The sequence below is a fragment of the Oncorhynchus tshawytscha genome, linkage group LG13 (genome assembly GCF_018296145.1).
Source record: "Oncorhynchus tshawytscha isolate Ot180627B linkage group LG13, Otsh_v2.0, whole genome shotgun sequence".
NCBI classification, from domain to species: Eukaryota; Metazoa; Chordata; class Actinopteri; order Salmoniformes; family Salmonidae; genus Oncorhynchus; species Oncorhynchus tshawytscha.
In genome coordinates, this window is record NC_056441.1 from 22343674 (window position 1) to 22371334 (window position 27661).

The 27661-nt window shown below is 43.6% G+C and overlaps 1 protein-coding gene across 2 annotated transcripts; it reads left to right on the top strand.

The window, feature by feature from the left end:
* Positions 1-2284: 2284 nt before the first annotated feature.
* Positions 2285-25331, top strand: fbxl2 (F-box and leucine-rich repeat protein 2). 2 transcript variants are annotated; one of them, XM_024441106.2, is made up of 14 exons: positions 2285-2923; positions 5738-5799; positions 6849-6903; positions 12669-12743; positions 14510-14604; positions 14768-14932; positions 16259-16385; positions 21865-21939; positions 23245-23375; positions 23510-23570; positions 23669-23713; positions 23837-23893; positions 24030-24242; positions 24535-25331. In XM_024441106.2, exons 1-14 carry the CDS (start codon positions 2894-2896, stop codon positions 24640-24642), a joined length of 1299 nt encoding a protein of 432 aa, XP_024296874.2. In that variant the 5' UTR covers positions 2285-2893; the 3' UTR covers positions 24643-25331. The 2 variants fall into 2 exon arrangements, with proteins under 2 accessions (XP_024296874.2, XP_042151308.1); XM_042295374.1 differs by having other exon boundaries at positions 23248-23375.
* Positions 25332-27661: the final 2330 nt, after the last annotated feature.

Genomic DNA, 27661 nt, shown 5'->3' on the forward strand with positions numbered 1-27661 from the left:
ACTCCCATCGCCGTCCACAACTCACATCCCCGTCCACAACTCCCATCCCCGTCCACAACTCCCTAGGAAAATCAAAACCTACTGAAGGTAACAGTGCTCACTGTTGCCCCTAGTGGCCAGTTTCCACTTCACCGTGGGAGCAAGACATCCTGGTCAGTTGTCAAATCAAATCAAATCAAATCAAATTTTATTTGTTAGGGAATGTTTGAATGTGTACGACATCCTCAGACATGGATGAATGTTGAATACTGACTTGTGTCATGGGTGACCTGGCTTCCCTCTCTACCTCTCCTGCTGTGAGGAGAGGGAGAGGCAGGGAAGGAGGGAGGGAGGGGAAGGAGGGGAGGGGGGGCTGAGGTCTCTCCTGTTCTCTCTCCACACCTGAAGAAAACTGATCTTGCCCCTCCCTAGGGGGGAGAAGAGAGGGGTGGGGGACTAGGGAAGACAAATCTATCTGAAATGTCTCATTGTCCTGAGAAATCACACCTATTCATCTCTCTCTCCCTCCCAGTTTCTCGTCCTTTCTCGTCCTCTCCCACACAATGTGGCGAGAAGGGAGGAGGTTAGTAAAAATTGTTACATTAAAACGTATTCCCTCCTGTCTCTCCAGTCAAATTCAAGTTTCTTTCTCTCTTGTCCTCTCTGATACCTGTTTCTGTGCTATTCTCCACTTCTTCTCTTACTCTCCATCTTTCTCTTCCGTTCTATCTCCCTTTCATGCATTTTCTGTTTGCCACCCATGGGACATTCTCTGAGGTCAGAGGTTAGATGAAGTGGGAGATAGGGAGGGAGTGGGAGAGAAGATTTACCACACTCAGAAGGGGACCCTCTGACACACACCTGGGCTATTTATGGAGAAAAAAGTGTTTGATGGAAAAGAGAGGGATGAGTGAGAGGTAGCATGGAGGAGAGAGACAATGATTCACACCTGTTATTTGACAAAAAGAGAGAGGGAGGGAGAGAAGGGGGAGGGAGAATGAGATGAGTGAGAAATAGCAGGGAGTAGAGAGACAATGATTCACACCTGTGCTATCTGACAGAGGAGGGTGAGAATTATATTGCATGTGTCCAGGGGCCAATACAGGACTGTTCCTATACCACAGCTATGTATATTAGTCTGAGACTCAGGCAGAGTTGCTGACCTTACAGGTCTCCTTGGTAACGGTCTCCTGAGCAGGCCTGGTGATTGGATGTGGGATTTCAGGGTGTGGCTCTAGCCTGGGCAGTGCAAGTTTGTTTATGCATGTATTTGTGTGTGCGTGTGTGAGCATATATGTGTGTGTGTGTGAACAAGCCACACAATACCTCTCTCCAAACTTTAGATTTATACTCTAAGAAAAACCAACACATATGCAAATATATCAAATATAAGGTCCTTGTTCTAAATGAGAGGATACACTCAGACTACCAGAAGATATTCTACACCAAGCTGCTAGGTTGGCCAGGATTGGAGGAGAAGAGTTCTATTTAAAGAATTCAGTTAATTAATTTGACTTTTACTGAGACATTCTTAATTATCATGAAATGCAGAGAGAGTGGAGGGGGTACCGGGGCATACACCTGTATACGTGAACAGTGAACACACACACACACACACACACACACACACAACACACACACACACACACACACACACACACACACACACACACACACACACACACACACACACACACACACACTGTCCCTATCAGTCCATCCATGGTGATAACCCCTCCTCCATGTTTGAGGGTGTGACTGTAACGAGGCAGAAGGACTGGTGTGCTTGTGTAGGCTGGAGTCACTCCTAGAATAATACACACAGTGCAATTACTGCTGCCCATTAGGCCGCCCAAGATGTCACAGTGCTTAGAAAGTAGACCACAGTAAAGTAATAGTTTGTCTTAGTGTAAGTGCTCCCTCTAGTGAAGCTTTGGGAACAAGTGCCGAGAACCCAGTTTAATGCTTTTGTATGAGATATTCAACTCCCTCTTACATCCACCTTCAACCGTTTGACATAGCAATTATAATAACCGTTGCTGTACACTCCTCATCCAAAGTCATCACGTCTCATTCGATTAAATACATTAGGCATACTATGCATGCACATATGATGGTATTAAATGATATGGAAGTCCCTCGAATGTGTGTTTTTGTGTAAACGAGAATAGACGGAAGGGATTAAGGAGTAGTATATCAGTGATCAACACTGGTAACAGATTCGGGGGTCCCTGTATACCAATGTTTTCAGATCCAAAACCGGACCGCGCACGTTTGACATGTTCAGCGACATACCTCACCGTTAACGGACCAGCGGATATTTTGATGTTACGTGGCTGAACATCTCTGATGCGTAGAGAACTCGCAATCAAAACAATTCGGCCACGCGTGCTTTTCCAACAGAAATGACGTCATCACCACGGTCCCTTCCCATGTCCACGATCGACAACAGCTCCTAGAATAACAGAATACACAGTTCAATTACGGGTTGTTCTTCCATCTATAAACGGATCAAATATATTTGATCATTTCTTCCACATTTTTGACGTTTCAAACCGCTCGAGCAAGAGGGAGGGATACTGAGGCCAGCTGATTTGGTCTGGGAGCCGTCTGAGAGGCGGAAGTGAGGTCACCAGGAGCTCGTCCATGTTATTATTGTTATTTTGGTCGCTGGCAGTGTGATGAGACGGACTGGAGAGCCGTCGGGCTCCAAGACTAGGCTACTGCTCTTCCAGGCCGCCCCAGACTAAACCTCACAGCCACCCCCGAAAAAGGAGCACTGTCGCCAACAGGGGAGAGCGCCCAGCCTCTTCGACCGTCACAGGCGACAAAAACAATACGGTATTCGGCAAACCCAACGCTAGCCCCAGACTTGTATGTGTGCGGTAACACACCGCGACGTGCCTCCGCAGATATGAACGGCATCACCAAGGGCAGGTTCGAGGTAAGAGCTGGGGAAACGGGCCGGAGAGTGTGTATGTAAACGGATATGAACGGTAGTAGGTTTTCCGTAGGGTGACACCGTGTGTGTGTGTGTGTGTGTGTGTGTGTGTGTGCGCGCGCGCGCGCGTGTTTCGGACCGTGCACTGTTCTAATTTTATATGCTGGAGGGAGCTGAGGCTTTGTTGGTCAAGGGTAATCCGAAATCCTGTTATTGTCCAGACAGACGCCTCAGCTGACAGCGGCAACACCGAGCTCAGTCTGCGGGACAGGCTGGGGTGAAAGGCAGGGTTGGGTGATGGTTGGGGCTGGGCTGATGGATAGGGCTGGGATTGGGTATTAGAAGACTAGTTGGGGCTGACATGGCTCGGGGCTGGCTGGGGCTTTTCTAAGGACAGGACTGGGGTAGCTGTTATCACAACCCAATCATTGTTTACTCCGCTACAGTCATTATAGTTCTCTGGGAGTGATTTGGAGTCAGAACTACAATGTATGTGTAAGCAAACAATATGGTGTATAGGTGGTGGGCTGGAGAGAGATTGGGACCAGATTGGACTGGTGCCGAGGTATAGGGCAGGAACTGTGACCAGGACTGGACCTTGACAGAGGGCTGGGGATTGGTTTGGGCTACAGGGCTGGGGATTGGTTTAGGCTACAGGGCTGGGGATTGGTTTGGGCTACAGGGCTGGGGATTGGTTTGGGCTATAGGGCTGCGGATTGGTTTGGGCTATAGGGCTGGGGATTGGTTTGGGCCATAGGGCTGGGGATTGGTTTGGGCTATAGGGCTGGGGATTGGTTTGGGCTATAGGGCTGGGGATTGGTTTGGGCTATAGGGCTGGGGATTGGTTTGGGCTATAGGGCTGGGGATTGGTTTGGGCTATAGGGCTGGGGATTGGTTTGGGCTATAGGGCTGGGGATTGGTTTGGGCTATAGGGCTGTGGCTGAGATGATTTAGCCAGGTAGAGAAGCGCCTAGGGTCTCCCACCCCTCTGTCGGTAACAGAATCCTTGGGTTGGTCAAGCTATAGAACGGTCACGACAACATACATGTTATGTAGGCAGTGGCACCAGGCTCCAATTTCCTCCCACTGGGAACCAACCAACCAGCCTGGTTGAGTTTAGACAGGAGGGTGCAGAACATTTTGCAGACAGAAATGTCATGATTAAAGCTAACATAATTCCCCACTTAACAAAGGTAGGCTATGTCTGTTGGTACATAATATATTTCTAAGGGATTGTGCCTTACTGAACACAGTAGGTAGGGTAGCATGTGGTCTGTAATGGTTATCTTGCTGTGTTGACATTTCCTCAGTATGTCATGAACCAGCTCCTGTCTTATGGCTTAGATTCCCCAGGCCTGTATGTGTGTGTCACTGTGTATAAATACCACAGATTCCTCGTTAAACATCTGGGGTTGATGTGACAGCACTTGACCTTCTCATATAGGAGGCTCTTTTCGGCATAATAATATTGGTGTTAGTGAGTGAGTTAGTGAGTGAGTGAGTGAGAGTGTGTGTGCAGAGAGGGTGGCGGTGTGTGTTTCCATCAGTGGATTTCTCAATTGTGCTGCACACTAACCCTAACCATCTTAGAACCAGGCTGGAAATCATGCCTACATGGTTGAGTGTGAGGAGCTGCAGTTTGGGGAAAATATTACCCACAGACCCAGCAGCATTCCCCGTTCTTGCTGGACATTCCCGACCGGTATGTAGCCAGAGGTCTGGGAGTGCCTGGAGACTGGTCTGGGAGAGGAACTCCCCAGGTTGGAATGCTGTTCTGCCGGCTGTAGGAAGCATAGAGCACTGGAACATTCACATTTAAAAAATGTAATGAAAGGAAAAAAGAGCTGTGGATTCTAAAGGGGCCCAACAAGTACAAATAAGCATTAGGCTCAAGGTTCCTCTGAGTCTAGGTTACTCCCTCTCCATAGCTAAAATGTTTTTTTTTGTGTGTGTGTTTTGTAGGGCTGAGCGATTAGTTCTTTTTGAGGTTGGTTTTGGTTTGATTATTTTAAAAATAATCACGGTTTTTCGATTTCGGTTTTTCGCTAAATAAAATTGACATTAAATGCACTGTGCATTGTTGGTTGAATGCTGTAACAGCACAGAATAAAATAATTAATAAAGTCCCATGGTGGTAGTGACTGCCCATTACTGCTTATCACTTATTAACCATCATTTATTCACTTAAATAACATTTGTTTTGATGACTTTATTATTTCATTCCAAGTCATCATCTCATCTCTATAGAGCTGCTGCCATTGCTGTCTGACAAAATCACTATTTTAGTAATTCTTCAAAGTACATAAGGAATACTTTTATGACTGCTGAATACCAACTATCAATCACTTAGATCATATGTTCAGGTAGAGATACCTTGTGAAGCAACGGCTTTCTATCCCTCTTGCGCGTTCTCTCTTTCGAGGACTCTGCATCTGCTCTACATAGGCCAGACAAGTAAGCGGGCAATTATGGTCATTGTAGTTAATTACCACATTTTCAGAGCTAAACTATGTAGAATATTGGCCTGTTGGAAACTACAACTCCCTATTCCATCACACAGTACAGGCTTGATCTGATTTCTCTCTACAGAAACTGAGCATTGAGCGCACAGAAAAAAAAATGAACAAAATGGAATTTAAATAATTGAACCTCTGTCAGTCAATTTATTTAAAAAAGGTAAAATAACCTACATTTCCTTTGATCGCTCATCACTAGTGTTGTGTGTGTGCAGGCCTGTGTGTGTGTGTGTGTGTGTTCTATCGGGTGCTTGTTACCATGGCGACAGTGGTTCTGATGTGGATGTCTCTCTCTCTTCAGGTGTTCTCCAACAGTGATGAAGCTCCCATTAACAAGAAGCTTCCCAAAGAGCTTCTGCTCAGGTGAGACACACACACACACACACACACACACACACACACACACACACCCACACACCTGAGTGCTCGCCCCAGGGCTTAAAGTGAGGGTAATTTATTAAACAAGGACATTGTCTGGAGTCCCTTAGCAGACGGTTAACCTTGAGTGGTTAAGGGTGTGCGTGTGTGTGTGTGTGTGTGTGTGTGCCTTGGAAAATATTGTCTGCTAGTTATGCGACCTACAGAGCATCATTACGTCCTACCGCGGCTGTGTGTAATCCTACTAATCTAACTGAGATCAATGTCTAACATACACATTTAACATATCCTGCTAATATAACTTGTGTGTGTACAGTATGTGCTATAAATAGCCTCTGTGTTGGTGGGGAATTCTGCAGTGCTCAGCTCCAGCTGTGTGAACTTCAGACAGACAGAACCCACCTACATACACCATTATACCAGTGTGTGTGTAATGGAACCCAGAGTGTGTGTGTGATTAAAGTAGACAGCCAATCAATGGCCTCCGCCACGTTCATTAGCCAGTCATCAGAGAGACCATCGATCTGCGCTTGTCTGATTGGTCAGGTGCTTCATTAGCCACTGAGTGGGAGTGTGTGTACATGAGCTTGCATCACTTCTTTTCTGGACTCCTGACACATACATGTCAGACATACATGCCCCAACATGCCCTCGCTGACCACACAAACACACACACTGCCTTTGTCTCTGTCCATGAGAGGGAACAATGGACAGTGCTAGTTTCCTGAGGGTGGGAGTATGTGGGGTTAAGGGGAAACTACTGATATGAATAGGAGGAACTCTGTCTGTGTGTTTGACCTGACCCACTGGCTTACCCCTGTTGGCTAATAGCTTCACGCTAATTCAATTGGCCTATTCCTCTGTAAGGCTACATGCTATTGCTAAATTCACTGGCCAATCTCTCTGGAAGGCTACATGCTATTGCTAAATTCACAACCAGTCCCTCTGCCAGGCTACATGCCAACCCCACTGTCCTGTCCCTAAGTACAACTAAAAAAAATGCTCTCTCTATCTCCCTCTCTCTCTCTCTGTAGAATCTTCTCCTATCTTGATGTGATCACATTGTGCAGGTGTGCCCAGGTATCCAAGGTAAGGCCCACCCCTACAGACATTGCAGTTGGTGGTTTTAGACTGACTGGTATCATGACTACTTAATGTAATTTGGGCCGGACCTATCCAGAGCGCCATACCAGCACTTCTAATTTTGGGGCTATTGCGTACTGTAGCCTATCGCCTGCCCAGATTCACACACAGAGGCAAACTACGGTTGATTATAGCGGAATGAAGGCAGGATCTGCAATGGAGAGAGGGCATGCATTTCCTGATTCCGCTTTGTTCACGTTTATTTGTCGCTAGTCTGTGAAGCTGTGCGTGACAGTAGGCTGTTTGAGGTTGAAAATCAGTCAGCCTGAATGCGCATGATTTGCTGTTCCAAATTGTCAAATGAGGGTTTATAAGGTCATGGAAATTAGTTTTATAATTTTTGTTAATGTAATTCATGAAGGCACACTTTTAAATATGATCAATCACTTAAATCTACATATCAGCCATTATCGGAATGACCCTCTGTTTGTGCCGCGTGTGTGTGTGCCGCGTGTGTGTGTGTGTGTGTGTGCCGCGTGTGTGTGTGTGCCGCGTGTGTGTGTGTGTGTGTGTGTGTGTGTGCCGCGTGTGTGTGTGTGTGTGTGTGTGTGTGTGTGTGCCGTGTGTGTGTGTGTGTGCCGCGTGTGTGCCAATGCAAGTGGCGGTTGTGAGAGGAGAGAGAACGCAACATTTCAGCAGGTATAAAATAATGACAGACAACAGACTAACTAAATACCTGCTACAAGTTGTTTTGAATTGGCTATCTCTAATTAATTATAGCTAAGCATTAATGTCTTTGCTGCCTTTCCACAGGCACTGCACCATTGTGAAGCAGGGATTTCACTCTATTAAACAGGACCGACTTATCCCAAGTCAAGCACTGGCCATGTCTGGAATGGCACATCGCTCCGTCGGCGGGTCCAAACATGGTTGATATATATCTGATCATCCCCGGGGCTGGGGAGGAGCGCGTTGTGGTGTTACCTAGAACGGCAGTAAACAATCTGTGTTATGCACAAACCACCCGATTAGAGTCTAATCATTAGATTACAATGTGAAAATCATCTTACCAATATTGTATTTTCTTGTGTGCAATTAAATACATATAAACCAATCGTATGGTTAAATGTGGTACCCCATACCTTTTTGAATGGTGATTTGGAACCACACGTCGTAGGTCTAATGTGTTTTTAAAATTTTGTTTAAACCTTTATTTAACTAGGCAAGTCAGGTAAGAACAAATTCATATTTACAATGGCGGATACTAGACCCTTCAATGGTGATTTCGGACAATTTCAACAGAGACCGAGTGCACCTGTTCACCATAGAGAACATCACTGGGCAGTTTTCTTGGGAATGCGAAGTGAACAGTCACACTCAGCGTGCAACAGCCACACAGCGCAGAGCTCACATCCTACTTACTTGAAGATGTCTTCTCTTCAGAGGAGATGATGAACCACTGGCATGGTGAAGAGGGTATAAGGAGCGCTCTTGGCCAACGATGCCCGAAAATACCTCTGCATCTGTGCAACAAGAGTTCCGTCTGAACGGGTTTTCAGTGAAGCGGGCAATAGGCTATTGTTACCCAACTCCACAGTCTATTAAAGACAGAAAAGGTGAACATGCTTGTGTTCAGAAACGTTTATGTAAGGTGTGATGAAAAGAAAAAAAGCCTGAATGGTTCTTCATTGAATTTAGTATTTTTTTACTTTTCAAAAGCCAATTCACAGATGCATCTTATTAGAAAGAACTGTATCCTGGGCCTAGAACTGTATCCTGGGCCTAGAACTGTATCCTGGGCCTAGTAAAAATATTATGTTAATTTTGCCAATGTGTCTTTGAATACTACTTTTTTACATTGTTATTTATTTGGTTAATTTCGTCCATTTTGTTTACTTGATTTATTTTGTCATTTGTAGCCTATCAAATGTGGGTTATTCTTTTTATAGGTGTATTTTTTTTGCATGCTTATTCGATAGGAAAAAATGCATAAGTTCAATATGTGTTCATTTTTATATAAGGTTCATTCGTTATTCAGGTGTTATAAACAAATGTTTTATGTGATTGTTGTTGGATGTGAAATAAATGCACTATTTGTAATAGCTATTCAAAATAAAGTTGATTGTGAGACTACCCTGACACTTCATGCATTTATTTTGTTGTTCCGGCTTTTTAAAGCGCTGCTGTGGGAGCTTATGTAGGCTAATGCCCGTTGCGCAATTCAAGGATATGAATAAACACTTAGACAATAATAGAAATGCTAGTTTCAGTACTTGACTTGGGCAGGAGCTCACCAGAGCTGAGTACCGGCACCTCAAATGTTCTACTGTTTCTAGAATATTAGCTCAAAGTATTGTGGATCTCCTACTCCTAAATATAAACAGTACCAACACCAATTTCAGTCTAAGTTAAGCACTGGTTAGTTTCTAAGTTTAACTTATACAATTAATGTTTACTGCAACTTTTATTGCCCGTAGTAGTCTAGTATAGGCCTATATTTTGGGCTGTTTGGTTTGCAAGGATGGATTTTCCAGGAGCACCCCATAGGGGAAAAAAACTAAAGCTTTCGTCAGGTGGAGGCCAGAAACGTATGGTTTGTTTAAACTTCCCATTCGATTATTATCTCTTATTGTTTCTCTCTCTCTCTCTCATTATGACCTTAACATGTTTTTATTTAGGCCAATCGAAATAACTTAACACTTTCTGTGAATGCTGTTACTGATCTCCTAAATTCATTCGATGGTTAATCATGAAAGAGTAGGCTATATGCTTAGGCCAACAAGTCCCATTCAAATCTAATGGGGATAGGGAGGAAAAGTGGAAATTAAGCTTTTAAAACAACAAGCCGGACACATAGTGTCGGCTGCAAAAGGCCCACGATCATTCGACATTGGAGACGTGTGAGAGAGCAGTGTTACCTGACATTTTGTGCAGCTTTTGGCGCTCCCCACTTTGTCTACAATCTGTTCTTGCATTATGTTAATCGTAGGCTGTCTATCTTCCTACTTACCACATATTTATTGAAATAGGCTATAATAAATAGGAATATGTAGGTCATTAGGCTATAATAAATAGGAATATGTAGGTCATTAGGCTATAATAAATAGGAATATGTAGGTCATTAGGCTATAATAAATAGGCATATATAGGTCATTAGGCTATAATAAATAGGAATATGTAGGTCATTAGGCTATAATAAATAGGAATATGTAGGTCATTAGGCTATAATAAATAGGAATATGTAGGTCATTAGGCTATAATAAATAGGAATATGTAGGTCATTAGGCTATAATAAATAGGAATATGTAGGTCATTAGGCTATAATAAATAGGAATATGTAGGTCATTAGGCTATAATAAATAGGAATATGTAGGTCATTAGGCTATAATAAATAGGAATATGTAGGTCATTTGGCTATAATAAATAGGAATATGTAGGTCATTAGGCTATAATAAATAGGAATATGTAGGTCATTAGGCTATAATAAATAGGAATATGTAGGTCATTAGGCTATAATAAATAGGAATATGTAGGTCATTAGGCTATAATAAATAGGAATATGTAGGTCATTTGGCTATAATAAATAGGAATATGTAGGTCATTTGGCTATAATAAATAGGAATATGTAGGTCATTTGGCTATAATAAATAGGAATATGTAGGTCATTTGGCTATAATAAATAGGAATATGTAGGTCATTAGGCTATAATAAATAGGAATATGTAGGTCATTAGGCTATAATAAATAGGAATATGTAGGTCATTTGGCTATAATAAATAGGAATATGTAGGTCATTTGGCTATAATAAATAGGAATATGTAGGTCATTAGGCTATAATAAATAGGAATATGTAGGTCATTTGGCTATAATAAATAGGAATATGTAGGTCATTTGGCTATAATAAATAGGAATATGTAGGTCATTAGGCTATAATAAATAGGAATATGTAGGTCATTAGGCTATAATAAATAGGAATATGTAGGTCATTTGGCTATAATAAATAGGAATATGTAGGTCATTAGGCTATAATAAATAGGAATATGTAGGTCATTAGGCTATAATAAATAGGAATATGTAGGTCATTAGGCTATAATAAATAGGCATATGTAGGTCATTAGGTTATAATAAATAGGAATATGTAGGTCATTAGGCTATAATAAATAGGCATATGTAGGTCATTAGGCTATAATAACTAGGAATATGTAGGTCATTTGGCTATAATAAATAGGAATATGTAGGTCATTTGGCTATAATAAAAAGGCATATGTAGGTCATTAGGCTATAATAAATAGGAATATGTAGGTCATTTGGCTATAATAAATAGGAATATGTAGGTCATTTGGCTATAATAAATAGGAATATGTAGGTCATTTGGCTATAATAAATAGGAATATGCAGGTCATTAGGCTATAATAAATAGGCATATGTAGGTCATTAGGCTATAATAAATAGGAATATGTAGGTCATTAGGCTATAATAAATAGGAATATGTAGGTCATTAGGCTATAATAAATAGGAATATGTAGGTCATTTGGCTATAATAAATAGGAATATGTAGGTCATTTGGCTATAATAAATAGGAATATGTAGGTCATTTGGCTATAATAAATAGGAATATGTAGGTCATTTGGCTATAATAAATAGGAATATGTAGGTCATTTGGCTATAATAAATAGGAATATGTAGGTCATTAGGCTATAATAAATAGGAATATGTAGGTCATTAGCGAATAATAAATAGGAATATGTAGGTCATTTGGCTATAATAAATAGGAATATGTAGGTCATTAGGCTATAATAAATAGGAATATGTAGGTCATTAGGCTATAATAAATAGGAATATGTAGGTCATTAGGCTATAATAAATAGGCATATGTAGGTCATTAGGTTATAATAAATAGGAATATGTAGGTCATTAGGCTATAATAAATAGGCATATGTAGGTCATTAGGCTATAATAACTAGGAATATGTAGGTCATTTGGCTATAATAAATAGGAATATGTAGGTCATTTGGCTATAATAAAAAGGCATATGTAGGTCATTAGGCTATAATAAATAGGAATATGTAGGTCATTAGGCTATAATAAATAGGAATATGTAGGTCATTTGGCTATAATAAATAGGAATATGTAGGTCATTTGGCTATAATAAATAGGAATATGTAGGTCATTTGGCTATAATAAATAGGAATATGTAGGTCATTTGGCTATAATAAATAGGAATATGTAGGTCATTTGGCTATAATAAATAGGAATATGTAGGTAATTTGGCATGTCGCCTGGCTGTGTGCTGCCCAACTCCGGTGGGGCCAGTCATGTAAAAAAATTAAAATAACGAATACCCAAACTATTGTCTGTCACATCATAATGTTGTCTCCATCGATGTTGTCTGTCTAACTTCGTTGATCTTCAGTTATAAACTGGGTGGTTTGAGCCCTGAATGCTGATTGACTGACAGACGTGGTATATCAGACCGTATACCACGGGTATGACGAATCATTTATTTTTACTGTTCTAATTACGTTGGTAACCAGTTTATAATAGCAATAAGGCACCTCAGGGGATTGCGGTATAGGGCCAATATAGCACGTTGCGTTGTGAATAAGAACAGCCCTTAGCTGTGGGTTATTGGCCATATAGCACACCCCCTCTGGCCCAACCTGTTCTACTGAACACAGCCCTGGTGTGTGTTGTAGGACTGATAACACCATCACTCTCTTCTCTGTCTCTCTCTTTCCTGCTCTCTCTTATTTCCTGTCTCCCCCCTCTCAGGCGTGGAATGTCCTGGCCTTGGATGGTAGTAACTGGCAGAAGATTGACCTCTTCAACTTCCAGACAGACATAGAGGTGAGAGGTCAGGGTGAAGGGTGAGGGAGGTGATCCTACATATACACATTCTGAAAGTGTATGCACTCACTGTACTGTAAGTCACTTTGGATAAAAGTGCCAGCTAAGTGGCATATATTATTATATTTAGCATTGTGTGTGTGTGTGTGAGCAGTATTATGGGGCTGCTTGCCCAGGGCTTAGTACTGTGTCAGTAGGCTTTGTTGAATGTCTGGTGACGTCACTGATCCTCTCTCTGAGTCACGTAGGTCACACCAGTCTCTATCTTTCTCTCTCTCTCTCTCTCTCTCTCCATTTCACTCTCCCTTTCACTGTCTCTATCTCTCTTGTAATGTGTGTATGTGTAAGCTGAATTGTACCAATAAAGAATGGTAAAATATTCTCCCCACTCTTCCCAGTAGCGGTGCATGGGTAAATCACAGGGGAAGCTAAGCCAGGGAAAAAAAGCCATATTACATCCTATGTGTTGTGATAATTGCATTGTTTGCTCTTTAATATAACCTATTGATTCATATGTCATTTTGTCTGTCGCAAACAGTTACATGACCTACATACAACATGGTCAAGCAAGTGAATGTTTCCGCCATTTTCAAACTTCTAAACAACCATTGATTTAGAACCATGGAGAGTTACCACAAGTCGTAAAGAAAACAGGAGCTGCCTCCACTATTCCAGCACCATTTCAACTTCAACATCATCAAATCACCTCTGCTTAGTCTAATATAGTGACAACTAAAAGATCCCATAAACTATTTAGTCCCATCAATGTAAGCTAAATATTATGTGGCTGTCCATGTTACTGGGGTGTGTGTGTGTGGAAAAACATGTCGACTCACCCTACTTGTATAGGAACACCAATGACATCCTCCTCTCTTTCATGTTGCGGAAACGGTCTATGACTGTCATACAGTACACTCTTTTAGTTTTTGTTATCCTAGGCTACCTGGCTAAAATGCTTGCTCGCTAGCCTAACTTCCTTTCATGGGCAATGATGCGCCAGGCTAGCTAGTTAACATGAGCCTTCTACATATAGCTACATATTGAACTTCCATCCTCTCAGGCCAGGGGAGCAATTTATGCATTTTCGATTAGATCATAATTAAGTAAAACCACAAATCTAAATCCCTATCTCCTTCCATGGCTAGTTTAGGAAAGGGACGATTTTAGCTAGCTAGCCACCAGAGGAAAATCCATTTTTTTCTCTGAATGACGTTCTGCTTTTGATGTGATGTGATTGGTGTGAAGCCAAATCCAAACTGGCTTCCCTTGACACTTTTTTTTGGTGCTCCAGGACCATTCACAGTTGAGCTCACTCAGTTTAGCTCAACGCTGATTGACTATTATTATAATATATATATTTTTTTATCAAGGGAGGCCAAATGCTCACTGACTTCGCAATGCTACAGGTGGCAACAATGTCATACTCTATTTGACCTGACAGCATCAGATAGATGGCTACACACACTGAGAAAGAGGGGTGCTGTTTAAAAATACAAATAAATGCATTATAGGACAAAGCACACTTTTTTGGTTACTACATGATTCCATATGTGTTATTTCATAGTTTTGATGTCTTCACTATTATTCTACAATGTAGAAAATAGTAAAAATAAAGAAAAACCCTTGAATGAGTAGGTATGTCATAACTTTTGACTGGTACATATATATATACATTTAATTTAATGGTCCGTTCCCTTGGCATCCATGAGTACACGCCACTGACTCGTCCTCGTCCTCTCTCTCTCTCTCTCTCTCTCTCTCTCCAGGGTAGAGTAGTGGAGAACATCTCCAAGCGATGTGGAGGCTTCCTGAGGCAGCTGAGCTTGAGGGGTTGTCTCAGTGTGGGGGACGCATCCATGAAGTGAGTCCTTCTCCATAGAGCCTCTTACACTCTTAGTACAACTAATGTTGCTTTCCGTTCACATTTTCAACTTGGAATGTTATTTAGCTCCCTGATTCAGTTACTTCTCCGTGACTCTATGATTTGATTACCTATGATGACTGTGGTATTTGTCACCTGTCAGGACGTTTTCCCAGAACTGCCGTAGCATTGAGGTGTTGAACCTGAACGGCTGCACTAAGATCACAGACAGCACCTGTCTCAGTCTCTCCAAGTTCTGCTGCAAACTCAAACAGCTGGACCTCACCTCCTGTGTGTCTGTTACCAACCACTCCCTCAAAGCTCTCAGGTAAGTGTCTGAAATGGCTCCTTATTCTCTATATACTGTGCTACTTCTGGCCAAGTGTTGCAGTTTATTTTACGGTACAGAAATGACAAAGTATTTACTGTAAGGGTAGAATGGTAATTGCATAATAATCACCAATACATTACATGTTTGTTTCTTTGGAATTCATCACTACAAGCATCATTTAGTACCAGGTAACACAAATTACCCATTGTCACCATATCATTATCATTTTCAAGTCCCAGGTTAATAAATCCCAATTGAAACAGTAACGTGCAGTTTAATACATCCAAATATACTGAACAAAAGTATAAAGCAACATCCAACAATTAACAATTTTACTCAGTTACAGTTCATATAAGGAAATCAGTCAATTTAAATAAATTCATTAGGCCCTAATCTATCGATTTCACATGACTGGGCAGGGGCGAAGCCATGGGTGGGCCTGGGGAGGCATTGGCCCACCCACTTGGGAGCCAGGCCCACCTACTGGGCAGCCAGGCAGAGTCAATCAGAATGAGTTTTTCCCCACAAAAGGGCTTTATTACAGACAGAAATTCTCCTTAGTTTCTTCAGCTGTCCGGGTGGCTGGTCTCAGACGATCCCCGCAGGTGAAGAAGCCGGATGTGGAGGTCCTGGGCTGGTGTGGTTACAAGTGGTCTGAGGTTGTGAGGCCGATTGGACGTATTGTCAAATTCTCTAAAATTACATTGGAGGCGGGTTATGGTAGAGAAATGAACATTAAATTCTCTTGCAACAGCTCTGGTGGACATTCCTGCAGTCAGCATGCCAATTGCACTCTCCCTCACAACTTGAGACATCTGTGGCATTGTGTTGTGTGACAAAATTGCACATTTTAGAGTGGCCTTTTATTGTCCCCAGCACCTGTGTGCACCTGTGTAACGATCATGTTATGGTCAACTTCTTCATATACCACACTTGTCAGGTGGATGGATTATCTTTGGAAAGGAGAAATGCTCACTATCAGGGATGTAAACAAATTTGTGCACAAAATTGGAGAGAAATAAGCATTTTGTGCATATGGAAAATGTCTGGGATCTTTTGTTTCAGCTCATGAAACATGGACCAACACTTTACATGTTGCGTTTATATTTTTGTTCAGTGTAGATAGAAAACAGGGTGTGAATCAGTGAAGGTTGCTGAGGGGAGGACTGCTCATAGTATTGGCTGGAATGGAGTCAATGGAATGGTATCAACCACATGGAAACCACGTTTGCTACCCATTCTATTGACTCCATTGCAGCCATTTATAATGAGCTGTCCTCCCATCAGCAGCCTCCACTGGTGAATATGTGTGTCTCCCTTTAGTGATGGCTGTCGTATGTTGGAGATGTTGAACCTGTCGTGGTGTGACCAGATCACCAGAGATGGCATCGAGGCTCTGGCCCGGGGCTGTAACAACCTACGAGCCCTGTTCCTACGCGGCTGCACACAGGTACACACACACATACTGTACACATGCTTTGTATTGATTACAGTGGCGATTTTAGCCTGTAAATCTGGTTGGGGCAAAAATAAAATAAGAAGTGGGATGTATGCCAGCAAAGCCACTACATATAAAAACATAGATGATATGGCTGACTTGCTTAAACTAATGTGGTTTCTACTGATAATTGAGATGTACAAACTATGGCATAAGGGGAGGACAAGCGGATAAGAGGCAATCCGTAATTTAGATTAAGACATTAATGAGAGAGCTAGGACGGACATAGTAAATATAACAATTTGTTCAGCACTTTTGAAATGTACATCGACAGAATTCAGATCATGGGCCGTTCTTACAGTCAGCCATATAAACAGGCAGTATTCAATGATTGCGTTTCTCTAAAACAGGTTATAGGCTATTTGTGCACCACCAAGTTAGAACAGTAGGCAAAATGAAGAGGTGAAAATAGACCAAATTATTAGGGGGCGGTACATTGAACACCGTTTGGGTCTTTGCGTGTCAAAAAAGATACACATCATGTAACACTATTTGATTCGTTAAATAAGCTTTTAATTTGTCACGTCAAATAACACAATTATATTATAGAATGTTGTGTGTGCTGAATTTGCACGTGCAACGCCAAGCGCCACCACTACTATCAGTAGCATTGTGAAAGCTGTACAAAATAATTAGCCAAACAAGCACACACCGGACACAAACGATGTGTTTACAATACCACGTTGGTGAAAATACACCAAATTATTAGGGTGAGGCACATGGGCTACTAACAGATTACTACACAACATACAATTAGTATTACTTTCTCAACTATAGTATACATTTCTCCCTTGCATATTACATAATTTATGCAGCAGCATACAATACTCTTTTGGACTCATCTTGTGAAGTTGGCGCAGTGGTCCTTTGTTGATAAAATTTGGCATCAAAGTCTGTCATTCTCTGTATTTATGGTGGGAACTCAGGAAAAAAACAGCCACTCCACTGAATAGCAGGCTTACGTTAGTGCTTTCTTTGCAACGCTTGCAGTTAGCCATTGATTCCTTCCAAACGACTCATTGTTGAATTTGCGATTTCCAACTTGTTGTGTAATCTTTATGTACAATGGCCTATGAGCACCGATACGTTTTATCTATAATTTCTCTTCGTTATTTCTCTTCATATGACAAGGATTAAAAAGGACTTGTCAGTAGATTGTCAACTTGATGACAACTAATGATGAACTGCTAGCTAAGACTTTGAAAGTAAGATGTTGACATGATCAGTCCAATCAAAGCTACTGTAAATATAACGTGATTTGATGTCATTCTGTGGCCAATGATCTTGAGCCTTCTTGGATGGGCACTTCTAATATAACTCTATAGCAGAACCCAAGGGGCTACAATTTTCGAGCTCTAACCTTAGAATTGGGGATGACGTACTGTCCCATGAGTGACAGAAAACTGAGCCAATCAGGCGCAATGCTCTGTATTTTCTGCTGGCTAGCCCCACCACCACAGAAAGCACTGAGCTAGGCTGAAACACCTGCATTTTGGAGCTGCTTTAATCAAGAAAGCAAAAAAGAGACCATGTTTGTATGCAGCTTTCTTAACTCAATTACTTAAAAAAAAAAGTTTTTACATTGTTTGCAAACTGATATGTAACACGTATTAATGCAAGCAAATCAAACAAGGCCCCACAAAAAAAAAAATACACTGCTCAAAAAAATAAAGGGGACACTTAAACAACACAACGTAACTCCAAGTTAATTCACACTTCTGTGAAATCAAACTGTCCACTTAGGAAGCAACACTGATTGACAATAAATTTCACATGCTGTTGTGCAAATGGAATAGACAACAGGTGGAAATTATAGGCAATTAGCAAGACGCCCCCAATAAAGGAGTGGTTCTGCAGGTTGTGACCACAGACCACTTCTCAGTTCCTATGCTTCCTGGCTGATGTTTTGGTCACTTTTGAATGCTGGTGGTGCTTTCACTCTAGTGGTAGCATGAGACGGAGTCTACAACCCACACAAGTGGCTCAACCCACTCAAGTGGCTTAGTACAGCTCATCCAGGATGGCACATCAATGCGAGCTGTGGCAAGAAGGTTTGCTGTGTCTGTCAGCGTAGTGTCCAGAGCATGGAGGCGCTACCAGGAGACAGGCCAGTACATCAGGAGATGTGGAGGAGGCCGTAGGATGGCAACAACCCAGCAGCAGGACCGCTACCTCTGCCTTTGTGCAAGGAGGAACAGGAGGAGCACTGCCAGAGCCCTGCAAATGACCTCCAGCAGGCCACAAATGTGCATGTGTCTGCTCAAACGGTCAGAAACAGACTCCATGAGGGTGGTATGAGGGCCCGACGTCCACAGGTGGGGGTTGTGCTTACAGTCCAACACCGTGCAGGACGTTTGGCATTTGCCAGAGAACACCAAGATTGGCAAATTCACCACTGGCGCCCTGTGCACTTCACAGGTGAAAGCAGGTTGACACTGAGCACATGTGACAGACGTGACAGAGTCTGGAGACGCCTTGGAGAACGTTCTGCTGCCTGCAACATCCTCCAGCATGACCGGTTTGGCGGTGGGTCAGTCATGGTGTGGGGTGGCATTTCTTTGGGGGGCCGCACAGCCCTCCATGTGCTCGCCAGAGGTAGCCTGACTGCCATTAGGTACCGAGATGAGATCCTCAGACACCTTGTGAGACCATATGCTGGTGCGGTTGGCCCTGGGTTCCTCCTAATGCAAGACAATGCTAGACCTCATGTGGCTGGAGTGTGTCAGCAGTTCCTGCAAGAGGAAGGCATTGATGCTATGGACTGGCCCGCCCATTCCCCAGACCTGAATCCAATTGAGCACATCTGGGACATCATGTCTCGCTCCATCCACCAACGCCACGTTGCACCACAGACTGTCCAGGAGTTGGCAGATGCTTTAGTCCAGGTCTGGGAGGAGATCCCTCAGGAGACCATCCGCCACCTCATCAGGAGCATGCCCAGGCATTGTAGGGAGGTCATACAGGCACATGGAGGCCAAACACACTACTGAGCCTCATTTTGACTTGTTTTAAGGACATTACATCAAAGTTGGATCAGCCTGTAGTGTGGTTTTCCACTTTAATTTTGAGTGTGACTCCAAATCCAGACCTCCATGGGTTGATAAATTTGATTTCCATTGATCATTTTTGTGTGATTTTGTTGTCAGCACATTCAACTATGTAAATAAAAAAGTATTTAATAAGAATATTTCATTCATTCAGTTCTAGGATGTGTTATTTTAGTGTTCCCTTTATTTTTTTGAGCAGTGTATATATACACACACCGTTAAAGTCGGAAGTTTACTTACACCTTAGCCAAATACATTTAAACTCAGTTTTTCACAATTCCTGACATTTATTCCAAGTAAAAATTCCCTGTCTTAGGATCACCACTTTATTTTAAGAATGTGAAATGTCAGAATAATAGTAGAGAGAATGATTTATTTCAGCTTTTATTTCTTTCATCACATTCCCAGTGGGTCAGAAGTTTACATACACTAAATTAGTATTTGGTAGAATTGCCTTTCAATTGTTTAACTTGGGTCAAACATTTTGGGTAGCCTTCCACAAGCTTCCCACAATAAGTTGGGTGAATTTTGGCCCATTCCTCCTGACAGAGCTGGTGTAACTGAGTCAGGTTTGTAGGCCTCCTTGCTCGCACACACCTTTTCAGTTCTGCCCACAAATTTTCTATAGGATTGAGGTCAGGGCTTTGTGATGTCCACTCCAATACCTTTGTTGTCCTTAAGCCATTTCACCACAACTTTGGAAGTATGCTTGGGGTCATTGTCCATTTGGAAGACCCATTTGCAACCAAGCTTTAACTTCCTGACTGATGTCTTGAGATGTTGCTTTAATATATCCACATCATTTTTCTACCTCATGATGCCATCTATTTTGTGCACCAGTCCCTCCTGCAGCAAAGCACCCACAACATGATGCTGCAACCCCCGTGCTTCAAGGTTGGGATGGTGTTCTTCGGCTTGCAAGCCTCCCTCTTTTTCCTCCAAACATAACAATGGTCATTGTGGCCAAACAGTGCTATTTGTGTTTCATCAGACCAGAGGACAATTCTCCAAAAAGTATGATCTGTGTGCCCATGTGCAGTGGCAAACCGTAGTCTGGCTTTTTTATGGCGGTTTTGGAGCAGTGGCTTCTTTCTTGCTTAGCGGCCTTTCAGGTTATGTTTTTTTTTTTTTTTTTTTTACCCCTTTTTCTCCCCAATTGTCTTGTCTCATCGCTACAACTCCCGTACGGGCTTGGGAGAGACGAAGGTTGAAAGTCATGCGTCCTCCGATACACAACCCAGCCAGCCGTACTGCTTCTTAACACAGCGCGCATCCAACCCAGAAGCCAGCCGCACCAATGTGTCGGAGGGTACACCGTGCACCTGGCAACCTTGGCTAGCATGCACTGCTCCCGGCCCACCACAGGCAGGAGTTGCTGGTGCGCGATGAGACAAGGACATCCCTACCGACCAAGCCCTCCCTAACCCGGATGACGCTAGGCCAATTGTGCGTCGCCCCACGGACCTCCTGGTCGCGGCCGGTTACGACAGAGCCTGGGCACGAACCCAGGGACTCTGATGGCCCTTAACCACTGCGCCACCCGGGAGGCCCTTTTTCAGGTTATGTTGACATAGGACTCGTTTTACTGTGGATATAGATACTTTTGTACCTGTTTCCTCCAGCATCTTCACAAGGTCCTTTGCTGTTGTTCTGGGATTGATTTGCACTTTTCGCACCAAAGTACGTTAATCTCTAGGAGACGGAACGCGTCTCCTTCCTGAGCGGTATGCCGGTTGCGTGGTCCCATGGTGTTTATACTTGCGTACTATTGTTTGTACAGATGAACGCGGTACCTTTAGGCGTTTGGAAATTGTTCCCAAGGATGAACCAGACTTGTGGAGGTCAACAATTTTCTTTCCTGAGGTCTTGGCTGATTTCTTTTGATTTTCCCATGATGTCAAGCAAAGAGGCACTGAGTTAGAAGGTAGCCCTGATATACATCCACATGTAAACCTCCAATTGACTCAAATGATGTCAATTAGCCTATCAGAAGCTTCTAAAGCCATGACATCATTTTCTGGAATTTTCCAAGCTGTTTAAATGCACAGTCAACTTAGTGTATGTAGACTTCTGACCCACTGGAATTGTGATACAGTGAATTATATGTGAAAGAATCTGTATGTAAACAATTGTTGGAAAAATGACTTGTGTCATGCACATATAGTAGATGTCCTCACTGACTTGCCAAAACTATAGTTTGTTAACATGAAATTTGTGGAGTGGTTGATAAATGAGTTTTAATGACTCCAACCTAAGTGTATGTAAACTGAAAATTGAATCTTTATTTGTTTCCCTTAAGTGTGGTGCTCAACAGGTGGGGATGACGGGTCGCCACTGATTGATTATCAGTAGTGATTGGTTTCTTTGTGTTGTGTTCTCTACAGTTGGAGGATGGAGCACTGAAACCCCTTCAGAAACACTGTCCTGAACTAACCACTATCAACATGCAGTCCTGCTCAGTAAGACCGAGAGAAAGAGATGGAGAGAGTGTGTGCATTCATTAGTAGGGATTGAAAGACAGAACATGTGTGTTATTTATAAGCAGGAGATTAACACCCCCTTTACTTTTTTTTCATTTAAAATGAATTCAATTGAGATTATAATGTCAAAGTGGAATTATGTTTTAAAAAATGACAAGATGAAATGTCTTGAGTCAAGCATTCAACCCCTTTACTATGGCAAGCCTAAATAAATTCAGGAGTAAAAATGTGCTTAACAAGTCACATAATAAGTTGCATGGACTCTGTGTGCAATAATAGTTTTAACATTTTTGAATGACTACCTCATCTCTGCACCCCACACATACAATTATCTGTAAGGTCCCTCAGGCGAGCAGTGAAATTCAAACACCGATTCAACCACAAAGACCAGGGAGGTTTTCCATTGCCTCGCAAAGAAGGGCACCTATTGGTAGAAAAAAACAGACATTGAAAATCTCTTTGAGCATGATGAAGTTAATTACACTTTGTATGGTGTATCAATATACCCAGTCACTACCAAGATACAGGCCTCCTTCCTAACTCCGTTGCCGGAGAGGAAGGAAACCGTTCAGGGATTTCACCATGAGCACAATGATGACTTTTAAACAGCTACAGAGTTTAATGGCAGTGATAGGAGAAAATGGAGGATGGATCAATAACAGTGTAGTTACTGATAGAAGGAAGCCTGTACAGAATAAAAATATTCCAAAACATGCATCCTGTTTGCAATAAGGCACTAAAGAAAAACTGCAAAGAAATTAACTTTATATTCTGAATACAGTGTTATGCTTGGGGCAAATACAACACATCGCTGAGTACCACTCTTCATATTTTCAAGCATGGGGTGGCTGCATCATGTTATGGGTATGCTTGTCATCTGCAAGGACTAGGGAGTTTTTTAGAATAGAAATAAACAGAATAGAGCGAAAGGAAAACCTGGTTCAGTCTGCTGTCCAGCAGACACTGGGATAAAAATGACAATAACCTAAAACACAAGGCCAAATATACACTGGAGTTGTTTACCAAGATGACATTGAATGTTCCGGACTGGCCTAGTTACAGTTTTGGCTTAAATTGGCTTGAAAATCTATGGCAAGACTTGAAAATGGCTGTCTAGCAATTAAATCAATTTTAGTCCCACCTTGTAACACAACAAAATGTGGAAGTCAAGGGGTGTGAATATTTTCTGAAGGCACTGTAAGTGATTGCAGAAACAGACAGAGACACAGACAGACAGACCGAGAGACAGACAGATATGCACGCGTAATGTGTGTTTGTTAACAGCAGATAACTGATGATGGCTTGGTCAGTCTGTGTCGGGGGTGCCACAAGCTGCAGGTCCTGTGTATCTCTGGCTGCAGTAACATTACAGACGCCTCTCTCACTGCTCTGGGTCTCAACTGTCCCCGACTGAAGTAAGAAATGGGAAATGTGTCCCTTTCTTGTAATTGTGGATTAGGTCTACTGATAAACACCCCATACATACACTAAACCAATGCATAACCAATGCATAACCAATACATAACCAATGGTTGGGTGTGTGTGTCAGGATCTTGGAGGCTGCGCGATGTTCACAGGTTACAGATGCTGGGTTTACTGTACTGGCCAGGGTAAGTGCTTCTCTGTCTCCTTCGTCACTTTTATTCTGTCTTGATCTGTGTGTTTCGATCCCTGAAATGCTGACCTGATGCATCTTTTGTTTCAACAGAATTGTCATGAGATGGAAAAAATGGATTTAGAAGAATGTATTTTGGTAAGATTTCATGGGGTTCTTTTCTCAGACTCAATCTACAGTTGCATTCAATCAGAGATTGATTGAGCCTGTCTGATTATATGTACTGTATCTGGGTTTGATTGAGTCTGTCTCCTCTCACAGGTGACTGACAACACACTAGTCCAGCTTGCTATTCACTGCCCTCGCCTGCAAGCACTGGTACTTATTGGTGTGTGTGTGTGTGTGTGTCTTCATTCATAACTCCCCCCTATCAAACTGTGTGTGTTTGTGTGCATGTGCGTGTGTGTACATTACAGTATGTAATATAGTTTCTACTGTCTATCCTCTCCACCAGTCTCTCTCCCACTGTGAGTTGATAACAGACGATGGTATCAGGGCGCTGAGCAGCAGTGTGTGTGGACAGGAGCGCCTCACAGTGGTGGAGTTGGATAACTGCCCTCTGATCACAGACGTGACTCTGGAGCACCTGAAGAACTGCCACCGTCTGGAAAGGATAGAACTCTACGACTGCCAGCAGGTCACCAGGGCCGGCATCAAACGCATACGGGTCAGTCATCACCATGACTCTCTTACTGCACTACATCTCCCAAGCTGCATCACTGTGGCTGTAATGTCAAAGCTCCTGCATGGCCTGGTGGGAGTTGTAGTTTACTGAGGCTGATGTTGCTCCTATAGAAACAATAGAATGACCTGCACACTGTTGTAATATACGCCAATATAGTTTATTGCAACGTTGCAGGCTGTCATATGAAATACATGGGAGAATATACAACAGTGTGAAATATTGTTGGATGTGTATGCTACATTGGGAATGACGTTGCTCCTCCGTCTCCATACAGGCTCATCTCCCAGAGATAAAAGTCCACGCCTACTTTGCCCCGGTGACACCCCCTCCTTCGGTGCACGGCGGGGGCCAGAGGCTGTGTCGCTGCTGCATCATCCTCTGACAGTGGAGGGCCAGGGGGTCAGCTCTGCCTGCAGGTCCTACTGCTGTGACCCCCCCAACAATAACCCACCTGATCCCTGCAAGATGATGAGACAGACCCTGAACCCCACCACTACACAACTACACCCTGAACCCCACCACAAGACAACTATACCCTAAACCCCACCACAACTACACCACAATACCTGGAACCCCACCACAACACAACTACACCCTGAACCCCACCACAAGTCAACTACACCCTGAACCCCACCACAACTACACCACAATACCTGGAACCCCACCACAACACAACTATACCACCATACCCTGAACCCCGCCACTACACAACTACACCCTGAACCCCACCACTAGAAAACTACACCACAATACCCTGAACCCCACCACAACACAACTACACCACAATACCCTGAACCCCACCACAACACAACTACTCCCTGAACTCCACCACAACTACACCACAATACCCTGAACCCCACCACAACACAACTACTCCCCTGAACCCCACCACAACTACACCACAACATCTTGAACCCCACCACAACACAACTACTCCATGAACCCCACCACAACTACACCACAACAGCTTGAACTACACCACAATACCCTGAACCCCACCACAACACAACTACTCCCTGAACCCCACCACAACTATACCACAACATCTTGAACCCCACCACAACACAACTACTCCCTGAACCCCACCACAACTACACCACAACACCCTGAACCCCACCACAACACAACTACAAAACAATACCCTGAACCACAACACAACTACAACACAATACCCTGAACCCCACCACTACACAATTACACCACAACACCCTGAACCCCACCACAACACAACTATACCACAACACCCTGGACCCACCACAACTACACCACAACACCTGAACCCACCACAACTAAACCACAACACCCTGAACCCCACCACAACTATACCACAATACACTGAACCCCACCACTACACCCTGAACCCCACCACAACTACACCACAACACCTTGAACGCCACCACAACTATACCACAACACCCTGAACCCCACCACTATACCACAACACCCTGAACCCCACCACTACACAACCACACCACAATACCCTGAACCTCACCACAACTAAACCACAAACACCCTGAACCCCACCACAACTATACCACAAACACCCTGAGCCCCACCACAATACTACTACACCAAAATACACTGAACCTCACCACAACTAAACCACAAGCACCCTGAGCCCCACCACAACTACACCAAACAGCCTGGACCCCACCACAACTACACCACAAACACCCTGAGCCCCACCACAACTACACCAAACAGCCTGAACCCCACCACAACTACACCACAAACACCCTGAGCCTCACCAAAACACAACTACACCACAACACCCTGAACCCCACCACAACACAACTACACCACCACACAATATCCTAAACCCCACCACTACACAACAACACCCTGAACCCCACCACTACACAACTATACCACAACACCTTGAACCCCACCACAACACAACTACACAACTACACCACAATACCCTGAACCCCACCACAACTACACCACAACACCCTGAACCCCACCACTACACCCTGAACTCCACCACAACACAACTACACCACCACACAATACCTTAAACCCCACCACTACACAACTACACCACAACACCCTGAACCCCACCACTACACAACTATACCACAACACAACTACACAACTACACCACAATACCCTGAACCCCACCACCACAATACCCTGAACCCCACCACAACTACACCACAACACCCTGAACCCCACCACAAACACCCTGAGCCCCACCACAACCACACCAAAACCCTGAGCCCCACCACAACTACACCACAAACACCCTGAACCCCACCACAACCACACCAGAACACCCTGAACCCCACCACAAACACCCTGACCCCCACCACAAACACCCTGAGCCCCACCACAAACACCCTGAGCCCCACCACAACTACACCACAAACACCCTGAGCCCCCACCACAACTACACCACAAACACACTGAGCCCCACCACAACTACACCACAATACCCTGAACCCCACACTATACCACAACACCCTGAACCCCACCACTACACAACCACACCACAATACCCTGAACCCCACCACAACTAAACCCCACCACACAACACCCTGAACCCCACCACAACTATACCACAAACACCCTGAACCCCACCACAACAATACTAAACACCCTGAGCCCCACCACAACTACTACCCTGAACCCTGAACCCCACCACAACTACAGCACAACACCCTGAACCCCACCACAACACAACTACACCAAAATACACTGAACCTCACCACAACTAAACCACAAGCACCCTGAGCCCCACCACAACTACACCAAACAGCCTGGACCCCACCACAACTACACCACAAACACCCTGAGCCCCACCACAACTACACCAAACAGCCTGAACCCCACCACAACTACACCACAAACACCCTGAGCCTCACCAAAACACAACTACACCACAACACCCTGAACCCCACCACAACACAACTACACCACCACACAATATCCTAAACCCCACCACTACACAACAACACCCTGAACCCCACCACTACACAACTATACAACTATACCACAATACCCTGAACCCCACCACAACTACACCACAACACCCTGAACCCCACCACAATACCCTGAACCCCACCACCACCACCACCACAATACCCTGAACCCCACCACAACTACACCACAACACCCTGAACCCCACCACTACACCAAAACACCCTGGACCCCACCACAACTACACCACAACACCCTGGACCCCACCACAACTACACCACAACACCCTGGACCCCACCACAACTACAACACAACACCCTGGACCCCAACACGACTACAACACAACACCCTGGACCCCACCACGACTACAACACAACACCCTGGACCCCACTACAACACAACACAACACCCTGGACCCCACCACAACTACAACACAACACCCTGGACCCCACCACAACTACACCACAACACCCTGAACCCCA